The 14,788-nt window shown below is 46.8% G+C and overlaps 1 protein-coding gene across 3 annotated transcripts in view; it reads left to right on the top strand.

The window, feature by feature from the left end:
* The window catches only part of KCNC4 (potassium voltage-gated channel subfamily C member 4), a 64,635-nt gene that overhangs the window by 38,861 nt on the left and 10,986 nt on the right, over positions 1 to 14,788 (top strand). For 2 of the 3 annotated variants that reach the window (XM_032804893.2, XM_032804891.2), the window contains one exon: positions 10,492 to 11,147. The exons of the other annotated variant lie outside the window; for it this stretch is intronic. In XM_032804893.2, coding sequence (XP_032660784.1) covers positions 10,492 to 10,511 — 20 coding nt within the window. In that variant the 3' untranslated portion in view covers positions 10,512 to 11,147. Of the gene's footprint in view, positions 1 to 10,491; positions 11,148 to 14,788 lie in introns of those variants that run through there. 3 annotated transcript variants of the gene reach the window in all.

The raw sequence follows: 14,788 nt of genomic DNA, 5'->3' as shown, positions 1-14,788 counted from the left end.
AGAACTAAGCAGCCTCTCTCTCTGCCCAAGATGGGATCCAGGACTGAGCTATGGGAGGGACTGGGAAGTCAGGACTGAGATGCAGCAGCAGAGCTCGGTGAGGGCAATGGGAGTTGCGGGTCAGGGCTAATTAGCAGAGCTGTGTGGGTGGTACAAGCTAGGAAAACCAGAGATGCCGCTGGAAGAAGGAGGAGCATGGGCAGAGCTGTATGTGGGAGCCCAGCGCTGGAACAGCGGGGAGTACTGCAGGTCAGGGCTGAAGTGTATTGATAGAGCTGTATGGGTGGGAAGCTTACAAAACTCATTTTCCCATATCATGCCTTGTAATTATTTGTTATATACAAGGCATCAGAAATGTATGTGGTGCTTTGCAAAACAAAGATGGAGTCCCTGCCCAGAAGGACTTAAAATCCAAGGCGCAGAGAGTTTATTTTTGTCACCATACCACCTGGATCAGGGCCCCATTGTCTTGTGTGCAGCAGATACTCATAGCAAGAGACATCTCCTGCCCCAAGGAGCTATAGACAAAGGAAACAGAGGGGAAGTGATTTGACCGAGTCCCACAACAAGTCAGGGACAGAGCCAGGAGCAGAACACAGGTCTGTCTGATTCCCCGTCCAGTGCCCTCCGCACTAGGCATCACTGACTCCCAGTATACTTTAAAGGAGTTACTTGTATGTGTAAGTGTAAAACAGGGTGGAAAAGGGCTCCCCACCTGGTCCTAAATTAAGATGTTAGCTGCAGGAAGAAGCAACAGATAAAGGGGAGCAGGCAGGGCAGGATTAGGATAAAGAAGTTTGGTCATTTGCATCGCTCACCCAACGGATGACAATGGAGGGTCCCATTGAGTCTTGGTTTCATTGTAAGATGGGGTATAAGGCGCCTTAGAGAAGAGAGTTTGGGGTAGGATGGTGTGAGAGGACAGGGCAGTGGGGAAAGCAGGCAGGAGCTCTGTAACCTGGGTCCTACATTTAGTGAGCACTGAAATTAGGGGAATTCACATGCAGTAAGAAATAGGACTTTAAAAGATAAACAGAGGAGAAAAGCCCCCTTTGAGGAGCCAGGTTTCGCCGATTGGAAACCTGGGGCATGATTCTGCTGCCACTTACAGGAGTAAACTGGGAGTGTCTCCGCTTGCGTGACACTAGTGTTGATTCTGATCTCACTCCGGTTTTAGAGCCTCCTGGCTCTACTGTATTGTCAAGGACTGAGAACTCCCTCCTGTCTCCAGATTTTCTGGAGAAATATCTTTCTTCAAAGCAAGAGTTAGTTTATTCCCCATTCAGCTTTGGAGGACACTTTTTTTTTTCCCCTCAGTGTGAGCAAAGAGATTATTAAAGTCTATAAGATCATCTCTTTTGCTGCAAATGGCACTTCATTGCATGCATGGGATCTCTTATGTCACAGGGAGATACACCCTTGGAAAGAGCACTGGGGCTTCACCTGAAGAGCATGGTGTTAGGTTATTTTTATTTACACATCACACAATTAGCCTCTGGAACTCATTGCCACAAGATAATGTGACAGTGGTGAGAGTGACAGTGGTGAGAATGTCTTATGGGTCCTTCTCTGTGCCTGATCCACAGAGGATATTAGTTGTTACAGCCTCTGGCTACAGAGCCTTGGCTTGTTATCTAGGCTTTTAGCTTTGAAGGTCACTGATTCAGTCCCAGTGTGTTTGGCCGAGGGGGTGGCCAGAACAATAGCACTAAAGCAGAAAATCTCTGAAGTAACCAAAACCATTTTTCTCCCACACATTCATCTGTAAACAATATGTAACTCGTCAATTGAGCATGTCCTGACCCCTTCTAGTGGCTAATCCACATAAAGCACAAAAGCATACTGTTTCTACCAGGAAATGGAGAATTAGCTCAGGTGATAGAGACCCGTGCTTGGAGCCGGAGAATGATATATTTTACCCCAGACAAGACAGCCTCTGGGTTTGGGGATTGATTAGGGATAAGCTTGACAGAATTGAATTTTTTTCCTTTATCATTTAACATTGATTTTATTTTAAAGCATTTTTTTCTAGTTTTCTCTCTTTAAAAGTTCACGGTTATCAGAAATTGAGTGCGTCAGACAATGATTTAATGGCAGTAGATGTGGAGATTCAAAAGTTAAGGGTTTATAACCCTTAAAACACAAATTTGTCAATGTCCTATCAAAACGTATGTAGTAAGCTGCCTTAAATCAAACTTGATGTTCTCAAGCAGCATTTTTCTTATTTTGCCTAGCTGTCAACTTTGGTGGAAATACTCCTTGTCAGTGTCTGTATGGGCAGTGATATTGGTTTGTTTGTTTTACCAACACTTACTGATTTTTTTTTTTAATGTAATCCATCCTAGCCTAGTTACGTATCATGTGAGCGAAGTCTGTCTTTGTCCCCTTCTAGTGGCCAGACTGTGGAAGGAGATTTAAATTACACTGGCTGAGTGAATGGGGCTGATTATTTATTATCTAGCAGTACATGCCCTTAGATCCAGAGCTCCTGGGTTCAGTCCCTGCAGATAACCCATCTAGGGTGATTGTTATAGTGATATAAATATTTTTGGAGAGTTTTTTCCCCTCCTACTATTTTTTTTTCTAGTCTAACCCCTGATCCCTGTATTATTTCAGTGCTTCCCTAACAAATCCCAAGGATATTCATTACTGAGCTTGCTATTGCTCAAGTGCTTTAACTTCCCACAACTGCTATCTTCCCACCCTGACAAACAGCAGGAGGGATTTTAAAAAGAAGATTTTTAGATGCATGATGGCTGATCTTCCTGGTGACATGTCTTTCCTTGCACGAGAGCAGCCAGTGTACCTCAGTCATGGCTTTGGTGCATGTGAGCTAGCTTGTCTTTCCCCAGCAGAGGATGTAATATCCTATCAGAACTTAGCCATCAGGCATGGAGATCTGTTTGTAGGGCCAATTTCTAACTGCTCAGTGCCCCCAATGGGGCCAAAATTTTCACTGTCCTTTTGGCCTAGTGCTTGGCCAATACTCGGGGCCTTATAGAGTTGGGATCATTAGAATGAGAAGTAGTTTCTACCTAACTCGTAGCATCAAGCAAACAGCAGGACCTCAGAAACCTCCACACCTGCCACTCCAGTGAGCTCTGTGCCCAGGAAGTTCTGTCTTTCTGCTTCCTCTCAGGGTCATGCTCACAACTGCTTCCCTAGGCTTCCTGCCTCCAACACACAGGCTGCAAAATCAATCTCCTAGCTCCTACATTGGCAGTCAGGGAAACTCAGCCTACACAGCTGAGCTGCAACCAGTCATATGCCTTGGGCAGTCCCTGTATTGTTCGTAGCTGTTTGCTATAAAAATGTGCTTAATTGCTCCTTCCATTGAGTCACATACCCACTGAGTTTAGAGGTCTATGATTGTCCTTGGATCAAAGCAGGGCCACCCAGAGGATTCAGGGGGCCTGGGGAGGTCCTTCCGCCTCAAGGCAGAAGGATCCCCCTCTGCTGAAGACCTGAAGCAGAAGAAGCTCCAGGGGCCCGGGCCCCGCGAGAGTTTTCCAGGGCCTCCGGAGCAAGTGAAGGACCCTGCTCCAGGGGTCCTGAAAAACTCTCGTGGGGGCCCCTGCGGGGCCTGGGGCAAATTGCCTCACTTCCCCCCTCCCTGGGCGGCCCTGGATCAAAGACCCTCCTGAGGGCAGCCATTAGCACCTTTCGACATAACAGTTCCCTGAGATCCATCCAGGCAATGGAAAAGCTCAGCAGACTGTTTAATTGCTCACTGGGTTCCAAAATAAAGCTTTGCTTCTGCATTGATCCCTGTGCAAGATGCAGTCCCCCGCCCCCATCCTGCCCTACTTCTTGGCACCCAGCAGTCTGTGTGCTGTGCCCATGAAGGCCGTGAGATATAGCAGGCACATGGCAGACTGCTCCAGCTAATCTGCAAACTGATCTCTGCCACTGCAGCTTTTGAGGCTAAAAGGATTTTATTTTATTTTTTTATGTTGGGGAATATAGGTCATCCCTAACCTTAAAGAAAACAAACAAGGAATAGAAAAGCCTAAGCTGCAATCTCTGGTGTCTCGATGGAGATTCAGTTCAAGTAGCCCACGTGGAGGAGACTCTAGTGAAAGGAACAGAGATGTATTTGAGTGAAGGCCCTTGCGATTTCATAAAAGGTCTAGTCTGGCACACGTTAATGTACTGTTAACAAGCTGCCCCCGCATCAAGGAAGCTGCGGCTAGAATTTCTGTGGGTGGTTTAGCTTCAAACTGCTGCTCTCCAGAGAAAGCAGCCCTTGATGGGCAGACTCAGGCAACAATCACATGGGGTGCTCCCTACTGATCTAAGGTACTAACCATGTGTTAGCATCTAAGCACCTCACATTCCGTAAGGTATTTATCCTCACCACACCTCTGGTAAGCAGCCAGTGTAGTGCTGTTATCTCCATTGTTTGTAGGGGGAACAGAAAGATTAGGATCTAGATATTTAACAATATTTGGTTCATAGATTCCAGGGCCAGACAGGACCATTGTGATCATCTAGTTTGACCTCCTGCATAACCCAGGTTAGAGAACTTCCTTAAAATATTTCCTACAGCAGATGGTTTTAGAAAAACATGCAATCCTGATTTAAAAGTTGCCAATGATGGAGATTCTACCACAATCCTTGGTAAATTGTTCCAGTGGCTAATTACTCTCACCATTAAATATTTCCAGTCTGAATTTGTCTAGCTTCAGCTTCAACAAATGGATTGTGTTAGACCTTCCTTTGGTAGATTGAAGAGCCCATTATTCAATATTTGTTCCCCATGTAGGTACTTATAGACAGTAATCAAGTCTCCCCTTAACCGTCTCTTTGTTGAACTATATCGATTGAGCTCTTTGAGTCTCTCGCTGGCTACGTCTTCACTACCCGCCGTATCGGCGGGTAGCAATCGATTTCTTGGGGATTGATATATCGTGTCTCACCTAGACGCAATATATCAATCACCGAATGAGCTCCTGTCGACTCCGGAACTCCACCAATGTGAACGGCGGTAGCGGAGTCGACAGGGGGAGCCGCGGACGTCGATCCCGCGCCGTGAGGACGGTAGGTAATTCGATCTAAGATACTTCGACTTCAGCTACGCTGTTCACATAGCTGAAGTTGTGTATCTTAGATCGATTTCCCCCCCCCCCCCAGTGTAGACCAGCCCACTTTAAGACAGGTTTTCTAAACTATTCATCATTCTTGTGGCTCCTCTCTGACCCCTCTCCAATTGATCAACATCCTTCTTGAATTGCGGGCACCAGACCTGGACACAAGATTCCAGCAGCAGTCGCACTAGTGCCAAATACAGAGGTCAAATAATCTCTTTACTCTTACATCGATTCCCCTGTGAATGCATCCAAGGATTACATTAGCTCTTTTGACCACAGTATCGCACTGGAAGCTTCTGTTCAACTGATTATCCACCATGACCCCCAAATCTTTTTCAGAGTCACTGCTTCCCAGGATAGAATCCGCCATCCTGAAAGTAGGACCTACAGTCTTTGCTCCTAGATGTACGCATGTACATTTCACCATATTAAAACACTGTTTGTTTGCTTATGCCCAGTTTACCAAGTGTTCCAGATCACTGTGTATCGTTAACCTACAATCTTCATTATTTACCACTCCTGCCAAGTTCTGTGCCCTCTGCAGACTTCATTTATGTTTTCTTGGTGATCGCTGATAAAAATGTTAACTAGCTTAGGGCCAAGAATAGGTCCCCACTAGAAACACATCTACTCAATAATTCCTCATTTGCAGTTGAGGCCATTTAATATGTGCCATGTTAATTTTATATCATTGTAGTTTTGTTAATCAAAATGTCCTGCAGTACTAAGTCAGATGCCTACAGAAGTCTACGTATAGTACATCAACACTATTGCCTTTATTAAACTTGGTATCTTTTTTGATGAGATTACCAGTTAGTTGGACAGGATCTATTTTCCATAAACCCATGTTGACTGGTATTAATTCTATTACATAACTCCCACTGAAAGCTGGGCCCCTAGGTGGGTGGGGCAGGTAGAGGCTTGTGTCCTGGGGCAGAGCCCGGCCTTGTCACTGGCCCCTCACTGCCATTTCCTCCAGAAATCAATGGGAGTTAGGTGCCTAAATACCTTTAAAAATCTGGGCCTGAGTGATTTGCCCAAGGCCATGTGTGGCAAAGCAGGGAACTGATCCCATGTAACCTGAGTGCCCTGCTTACTGGGCCTTTCTTCCCCTCTGGAAAGCCGCCTGTGGGCAGGGACATACCATTCATTTCTATGGTTGAATGTTGTCTTCTTGCCCACACAAGTGGGGCCAGCTCTGCTCTCCTCCCAGGATGTGAGTTAACAGGGATCATAGTCATTTCCCAGTGTAGCTGCCTTTCCCGCAGTGACCCCCAGGGTGAAGACAAACAGCCTTTGTACATTCCTATCCTGCACCCTGGGGAAAGCGAGAATGTAATCAGATGGACAGTGATTAATACGGGAAAGGTGACTGCTCAGTGGCATTGCACCTGCTGTTCTGCACAGCAACGGGTGCTGAGGAAGGATCCACGGTTCATTTTTGTTTCATCGCACTGACCTATTCTGAGGTCACGTTCATGTGTTTGTCACCAGTGCGTAGATCTCATTCATGCCTCTTCCCAATGCGTTGTTCACATACATAGTGCATGGGGCAGTCATAGTTGCATTATGTACTTGAGCTGGATCCAAACATTCCCGAGACCCAAAAGCGGAGTTTGCGCATGCTCCTTTCTCAGTATTCAGCCTAATCTGACCCTCCCACCCCCATCCCCCAGATCTCAGAATGCCAGGAACACCTGGAAAACTTGGATCCCACCTCTGAGACATTAAACACTTTCCTGACTAGCTGGAGCTTCTTAGAGAGATAGGGTTACCAACTCTTCAGGATTGGCCTGGAGTCTCCAGGAAGTAAAGATCATGTCATGTGATCAAATCTCCAGGAATACATCCAACCAGAATTGGCAACCCTATTGAGAGCCCAGCCTCCTGGTCCCAGTATTTTCTTTTTCCTGGGAGTCCAGTCTATTCTTTCAGGTCCTATGCCCACATCGTCAATGGTATTCAAGCTCCTAACTTCACTGAAATCAATGGAAGTTAGGGGCCCAAGTACTTTTCAGGAGCTGGGTTTAAAGCACTTACCTCAAGAGTGTGAGTAATCCCCGTGACTCCAGTAAGACAGTTTCATGCTTAAAAGTGAGCCTGCGCTTGACCTCTGCTGAATTGGAGCGTCAATATTTTGGTGTTTAAGTACCGAAGAAGATAAGGTAGTAGAAGGAGACCAATCCAATGAAAACACCTTCCCTATCTGAATATACCATCCTCTGCTGTGCACATCAGGCAGTGGGAAAAGTGACAAATTCTCAGGACAAAGTCTGGTCTGGCATAACTCCATGGAAGTCCATTGAGTTTGTATTTACATCAGTGTAAGAAATCAAAAAGAGATGTGGACAAATTGGAAAGTCCAGCACAGGACAATGAAAATGATTAGGGGTCTGGGGCACATGACTTATGAGGAGAGGCTGAGGGAACTGGGGTTATTTAGGCTGCAGAAGAGAAGAGTAGGGGGGATTTGATAGCAATCATCAATTACCTGAAGTGGGGTCCCAAAGAGGATGGAGCTCGGTTGTTCTCAATGGTGGCAGATGAGAGAACAAGGAGCAATGGTCTCAAGTTGCAGTGGGAAAGGTCTAGGTTGGATATTAGGAAACACTGCTTCACTGGGAGGGTGGTGAAGCACTGGAATGGGTTACCTAGGGAGGTGGTGGAATCTCCGTCCTTAGAGGTTTTTAAGGCCTGGCTTGACAAAGCCCTGGCTGGGATGATTTAGTTGGGGAATGGTCCTGCTTTGAGCAGGGAGTGGGACTAGATGACTGCCTAAGATCTCTTCCAACTTAATCTTCCATGATCAGGATCTGGCCCATCTGTGGATAATCCCACCTTTCCCATGGTAATAACACTACCCTGATGAGGAGAGAAAATGCCTCAAATCATGGGGCTGGATTCTGATCATATTTCTACCAGTGTCAATGTGGCTCTGCTCCCTTCAGTGGAGTTACCCTAGCTTACACCAGCATAGATGGGAACAGAATCTGTCCCATGGTGGGTTCCCTCAGCATCCAGACCCAACTATTCATGAAGTATCAGGTGTATTCTGTGGCAATGAGGGGTCTGAAGTGATTTTGGAGTGTGCTGTATTGATGACCTAGGAAGGACTGTTTCTTAAATATCCTGTTAAGGAAATATGTGAGCTTTTATGTTAAGGTGAAGGCTCTTTTCTAAAAGAATCGTACTCCCATTCTGCTGTTAGTTTATTAGCTGGAATCATATAAGCAGGGGCCTTGATAGCTTTGGTCTCCTGCAGGATCTGTTCCCTTATTGAATTTCCTGACTACAATCAATAGCAACTTCTTTTCTCAAACCTCACATGGGTTCACTGCAGCTAACTAGCTAGGTATGGACCCCAGGGGATTGCCAGCTATTTACCAGCTTCACTCAGCCTGATGTGAACTCAGGGGCAGCTGGGAATCTGGGCCCAGGCAGTGGGATGATGCAGGGAGTTGTCAGTAGAAACATAGGCCTAGAGGGGCATGTGCAATCCTGGGGTCCATGCAGGCTGATACCCTATCTGGCCCCAGGCATTCTTAGTCAAGGTAAGGGTGCTTATGTGGCCAGCCCTCAGGGAGCACTGTGAGGGGTGATGGTACTCTGTAGCATGGGATCGCAACCAGCTACCTCCTCTTTCTTCGTGGCTAGTTGGGACTGAGGTCCCTAAACTAATTGTAGCAAAATGGGGTCACAGTATTCTTGCCAGCAAGCTAAAGAAGTATGGGCTGGATGAATGGACTATAAGGTGGGTGGAAAGCTGGCTAGATCATCGGGCTCAATGGGTAGTGATCAATGATTCCATGTCTAGTTGGCAGCTGGGATCAAGCGGAGTGTGCCAGGGGTTGGTCCTGGGGCTGGTTTTGTTCAATAGCTTTATTAATGATCTGGAGGATGGCGTTGATTGCACCCTCAGCAAGTATGCAGATGACACTAAACTGGGAGGAGTGGTAGATACGCTAGAGGGTAGGGATAGGATACAGAGGGGCCTAGACAAAATTAGAGGATTGGGCCAAAAGAAATCTGATGAGGTTCAACAAGGACAAGTGCAGAGTCCTGCACTTAGGACGGAAGAATCCCATGCACCGCTACAGACTAGGGGCCGAGTGGCTAGGCAGCAGTTCTGCAGAAAGGGACCTAGGCATTATAGTGAATGTGAAGCTGGATATGGGTCAACAGTTAGCCTTCTTGGCAACAAGGGCAAACAGAATTTTGGGTTGTAGAAGTAGGAGCATTGCCAGCAGATCAAGGGACATGATCATTCCCCTCTATTCAGCATTGGTGAAGCCTCATCTAGAGTATTGCATCCAGTTTTGGGCCCCACACTACAAGAAGGAAGTGTAAAAATTGGAAAGAGTCCAGCTGAGAGCAACAAAAATGATTAAGGGGCTGGAGCACATGAACAGAGGCTGAGGGAAGTGGGATTGTTTAGTCTGCAGAAGAGAAGAATGAGGAGGGCTTTGATAGCTACTTTCAACTACCTGAAGGGAGAGTTCCAAAGAGGATGGATCTAGACTGTTCTCAATAGTGCTGGATGACAGAACAAGGAGTAATGGTCTCGGGTTGCAGTGTGGGAGGTCTGGGTTGGATATTAAGACCCATTATTTCACTAAGAGGGTGGTGAAGCACTGGAATGGGTTACCGAGGGAGGTGGATGAATCTTCATCCTTAGAGGTTTTTAAGGTCAGGTGTGACAAAGCCCTGGCTAGGATGATTTAGTTGGGGATTGGTCCTGTTTTGAGCAGGGGGTGGGACTAGATGACCTCCTGAGGTCCCTTCCAACCCTGATAGCCTATGAAAAGGTTAAGAACCACTGCTCTTCTGAGTCCCAGTCAGGTTGAGGCTCATCCAGTGCCCAGGGATGCTCAGCTAGGGGGTGGGACTCTAACTGCAGAGTGATTGTATTGTACCCGCCCTAGGGATGCCCATCCTGGGTGATGTCAGCCCTTCATTTAGCTTAAGCCTTCTCCCTCTGACTCATCCAAACTAGCATCTATTCTGTCTGGGTGGCTTCAGTGTTACCCAGGCTTTAGAAAGCTGAATGAATCATCCTTTCAAAGCATCCCTCTTTCTGGATCCACAAGGCACATGGATCTCCTTGTGTCTCTATTTATTTATTTATTTTTATTTATTTAAATCCCTGAGCAGGAAGTGGTGAGAGGAGAAAGTGTACCATGGTGTGTTTAATGGCAGTGTCCTTTAAACATAGAGACCTGCAAAGATGTCCTCTCTTCTAATTATCCCCAAACTGAAGTCATCACCTCCTCTTAAAGCTTTCGTCATGCGCTGGCAGGCAGAGAGAACAAAAGACGAGTTAGTGGGGCCACATATGCCTGCTCTCAGCCGCATGGGCAAAGATCTTTGCTCTGAGAGACTCTGAAAATCCTTGTCTTTGCAGGACTGTCGAATCCCCTCTGACTCCCTTGGAAGCTGGGATTTGCTCAGATCATTTGCTGGGTCTAAATTTACCCACGGCGGGCGAGCAAAGAGGGGGACGAGACTGGATTCTCCCACCGCGCTGTAACCTTGCTTGTTGTGCATGTGTCGTACGACCGTCTGTCTGACGTGTACCACGGTCCTCGCCCCGCCCTGCCCCCACTGACGACGCCATTAACGACTCCTATGCTGTCTGACTGTTCCAATGAACCCTCTTGCTCCCCGTCATTCGTTGACTGACCCGTTGGCCGGCATGATTGCTGTTGTTCTGCTGTAGTAACTTAGACGGCGCCCGGATCTCGCTGCAGACGACCATAGCTGGGTGTCAGCTGCTCATCACAGACGCCCTGTCGCAGGCACCATCTGTGCTCTCACAGTGTCCATCCGCCGAGCTGTAGCTGTGGACTATTTTTTTAATTATTATTTTTAGACTGACGTTTGCTCCAGCCTCCTCCAATGTACAGACTCCTTCTCTAAAAGAGGCTGCTTCTGGGATTGATTTGGGACCCATTGGACGATGGCTCCTGAGGTGCATGGGGTTGGGGTGGAGAAGCCTCCAAGAAATCCAAGTTGCAATACTAGAGTAGCCAATGACTGCATGCAATAGCAGACACCAGGTGGATCTTTCTAATGCTGTTACATATCTCTGTGACCAAGACAATACTAATCCCATTACCTTATATGCTGTACACATGCCTCTTCCTGTCAAGCAGTACTAGAGTTCTAATAAAGAGATCTGGGAGCTGAAATTTGGTTCTTGTACGTGTCACTGTCTCTGCCTTTCCTTTGTGCAAGCACTGAATCCATCTGGTTATCAGCCAAACCCACTGCAGCCAAGACCCTGTATAACCCTGCAGCACCCTGGGCCTCTATTCTACAGTACGGTCCCCCACATTCTGTGTCCAGGTCCCTGGACTCTGTGACAGGGTCACTGGATTCTGCTTGGGTCCACAGTGCTCTTGGTGCAGTAGACTGGAAATTCCATGGCAGCTTCATTTAAATGATTCCTGGTTTTATGTGTTCTTTGTTTTTAATATGAATTTCCCTACTTGACAGCATGAGATTGTAGATGAAGAACTCATACTGGCTCTTTCTTTAAAGATGATTAGCAGGGAAATAGTTAGTAATGTTGACCTTTTTTAAATGATTTAGGTTTCAGAGTTAACAACCTCTTGCAATGAATGGAATTGTTCACACCTCACTGAGCTGTTGTGTCAGGCTGCCCGCAGATTCAGGAAGACAGCACTATATCATGAGTGATGTGGAGAAAGTAGATAAGGAAAAGTTATTTACTTATTCCCATAATACAAGAACTAGGGGCCACCAGATGAAAACAATGGGCAGCAGGTTTAAAACAAATAAAAGGAAGTATTACTTCACACGGCACACAGTCAACTTATGGAACTCCTTGCCTGAGGAGCTTGTGAAGGCTGGGACTATAACAGCATTTAAAAAAGATCTGGATAAATTCATGGAGCTTAAGTCCATTAATGGCTATTATTCAGGATGGGTAAGGAATGGTGTCCCTAGCCTCTGTCAGAGGATGGAGATGGATGGCAGGAGAGAGATCACTTGATCATTGCCTGTTAGGATCACTCCCTCTGGGGCACCTGGCATTGGCCACTGTCGGCAGACAGGATACTGGGCTAGATGGACCTTTGGTCTGACACAGTACAGCAATTATTATGTAAAACAATACAAGAACATTAGGTTCATATATTCAAACTTTTTTGCAGTCATAAGGCCGAGAAATACAGAATCAGATCCTCAGCTGATGTTAACTGATGTAGCTCCACTTGAGTGAAAGGAGTTGCAAGGATTTGCACCAGGTGAGGATCTAGCTCCTAATAGTTTTAAATGACAGTTTAGGTTCTCCAGCACAGGATGAGGATTGAGCATCAAATGTCATGGAATGGCAGTGTACATGGGGGCCCTGATTGCACTGCCTAGTGTTCCAGGTCACTGTTGTAATTAGCTTGTGGGACGTTAATTTAAGCTCACAAGAAACGCATGTTGGGAATGACACCGGAGAGAATGTACACAGGTGGGGGCTGGTTTTTGTGAATGATGGTGAAATGCGATGATCAGAAGCAGAACTAGAGGGTTGCAGCCCCTGGGAATCTATAGCTGGGAAAGGCCTCCCATAACACTGGAAAGAAAGCAGTGTAAAATACTGAGTGATAGTGGTTTTGTGGCTGATGGCCAAGTATCAATTAAAGATAAAACCTTTCTCTGAGACATTTAGAGAAACTATATTTCCCACTCAGATGAGATAAAGCCATTTGCAAGCCAGGTTGGCTGAAAGCTGCACCACTGGCTTCATAATTATATTAAACTCCATGGCCCGGTTCCAAAATGCTGCTGTTTCACTCTCAGAAGATCAATGCTGAGCAAGCGGCTTCATTGTCTGGGTCTGAAAGCAGCTCAGAGTCATTATGTAAATGGACCTGAGCACCTCAGTGATGCAGGACCACAGTGGCACTTGCTGATTGACCGTGCTGTGGGATGAGCCCACGCCCGGGCTCCATAGCCCAGAGTTCAACTTCTCAAGTCAGGGTGACTCTCTGGCAGCAGCCTCAGGGTGGCAGAATAGGGATCACAGAAAGGTCAAGCAAGGCAAGCACTGGTGGAGATGTCAAAGATAGATAAGTATTTGCTGCAAACTATCTAGGCCAATGCAGGGCTGGACCATGTACAAGCAGGTGCTCAGCCAGCAATCTGAACAGCTCAAAGACCGCAATGGGTCTTGGCAAGGCTGGAACAGAAAGAAGCAATTGGGGCAATGCTGCAGGCAGAAGATTAGGGACCTTCCCCTCCCAGCCATTCTAGGTCTCCTTTAGAGGGCAGTGGTGCTCTGTCCCTTATTCAATTTGGCACCGCTAGGGGGCACTGTCACTAGCTCAAAGCCAGGATGTTACTCTGCCATTGAAACTTTCCAATAGTCGGTTTGTTGATGAATCTTGTTGAAATTTCATCGAGAAAATGAGATGAAACTCCGGGGGGGGGGGGGGGGATGGAGTTTTTGGGGGGGGGGGGGGGGGGGTCCTGTTTTTTTTCTCATTGGAATTCAAAGTTTTTGATTTAAAAAGTGTTTGTCCAAAAACAATTAATTTGGGGGCAAATGTTAACCAGCTCAAATTATCAACTTGTTAACATTCTCATCCCTCCAGCACTGTTAATCAATTATGTGATCATTTGGAGCCTGATCCAACTCCCTTTGGAATCCAATGGGTAATGGTAGATATGTCCCTTGTGACACCTGCAGGGAGAAGGATAGGTAGCAGCAGAAGACATGGAGCTTGGGGGAAGCATGAGAAGGCAAATGCTACCCAGGGCTTCTATGCCTCTGCAAAGTAGGCTCCACTCTGGTGCAAGGTAGGAGCTGTATGGCTGGGGAAGATGGCTTCAAAGGATGTTCCTAAGTCATGCAAGAGTGGGTTATATCTCCTGAACATTTTAGTTGTTCCTGATTGCAGTCATATCCTTCTGACACCACACTGTTGCTCCAAAAAGTCCTTCTGTCCCTCCTGCCGCTGCTGCAGCATGCGTCCTGCTCCTATTCTCTCTTGCAGCAGATAGCTTTAAGGTGTCAATCACCTTATGACCCCAGCTAGGCCACACCATAGAGCTGTTCAAGTGGCAGACAGACATGCCAGAGCCGGGAGGTGGCAGGAGAATGGCCATTTGTGGAACGGATGCAGAAGAACTGTTTGTTGTTTGTTTGCAGCGTCCTGGCCAGAATGGGAAATGCTGAGGTCACTGTGGGTTCAGAACCTCCGTGTTGTCCATGGTGCCCTGCCAGCGTGGGACGCCTCTCCATGCACACATGCAGATGCTCAAGGACACAACACAACACATGTTCACACAGAGAGGCGCACCTTTGCGATTGGAAAAGCATTTGGGAAACATGGCTGCTAAAATACAGAGGGGTCCCTCCATGACTGAAATAGCCATATAGAAAGTAGCCCAGCAGACATGTATGCAGATATTCAGGCTGAGAACCAGACTGAACCACTCAGCATTAAACCATGAAGAGGGGAGTTAGGGGGGCAGCCTAGCTACAGGAGACCAAATGGGTTGATTGCCCAGTAAACGGTCACATCCTGAAAAGGGGAGCAGAGCTGTAGAGACGCTGATGAGAGATTGAATCAGAAGAAAGGAACTAAAGGAGTGGGCCAGAGAGCAGCTGTTGCCCTAGCCTGGAGAGACAAAGAAATAGGACTTCCAGTTTTCTTTTTCTTTTCTTCCCCTCATCTCCT

Source organism: Chelonoidis abingdonii, chromosome 4 (genome assembly GCF_003597395.2).
Source record: "Chelonoidis abingdonii isolate Lonesome George chromosome 4, CheloAbing_2.0, whole genome shotgun sequence".
NCBI lineage: Eukaryota > Metazoa > Chordata > Testudines > Testudinidae > Chelonoidis > Chelonoidis abingdonii.
The sequence above is the reverse complement of the archived record's forward strand: the minus strand, read 5'-3'. Positions and strand labels throughout refer to the sequence as shown.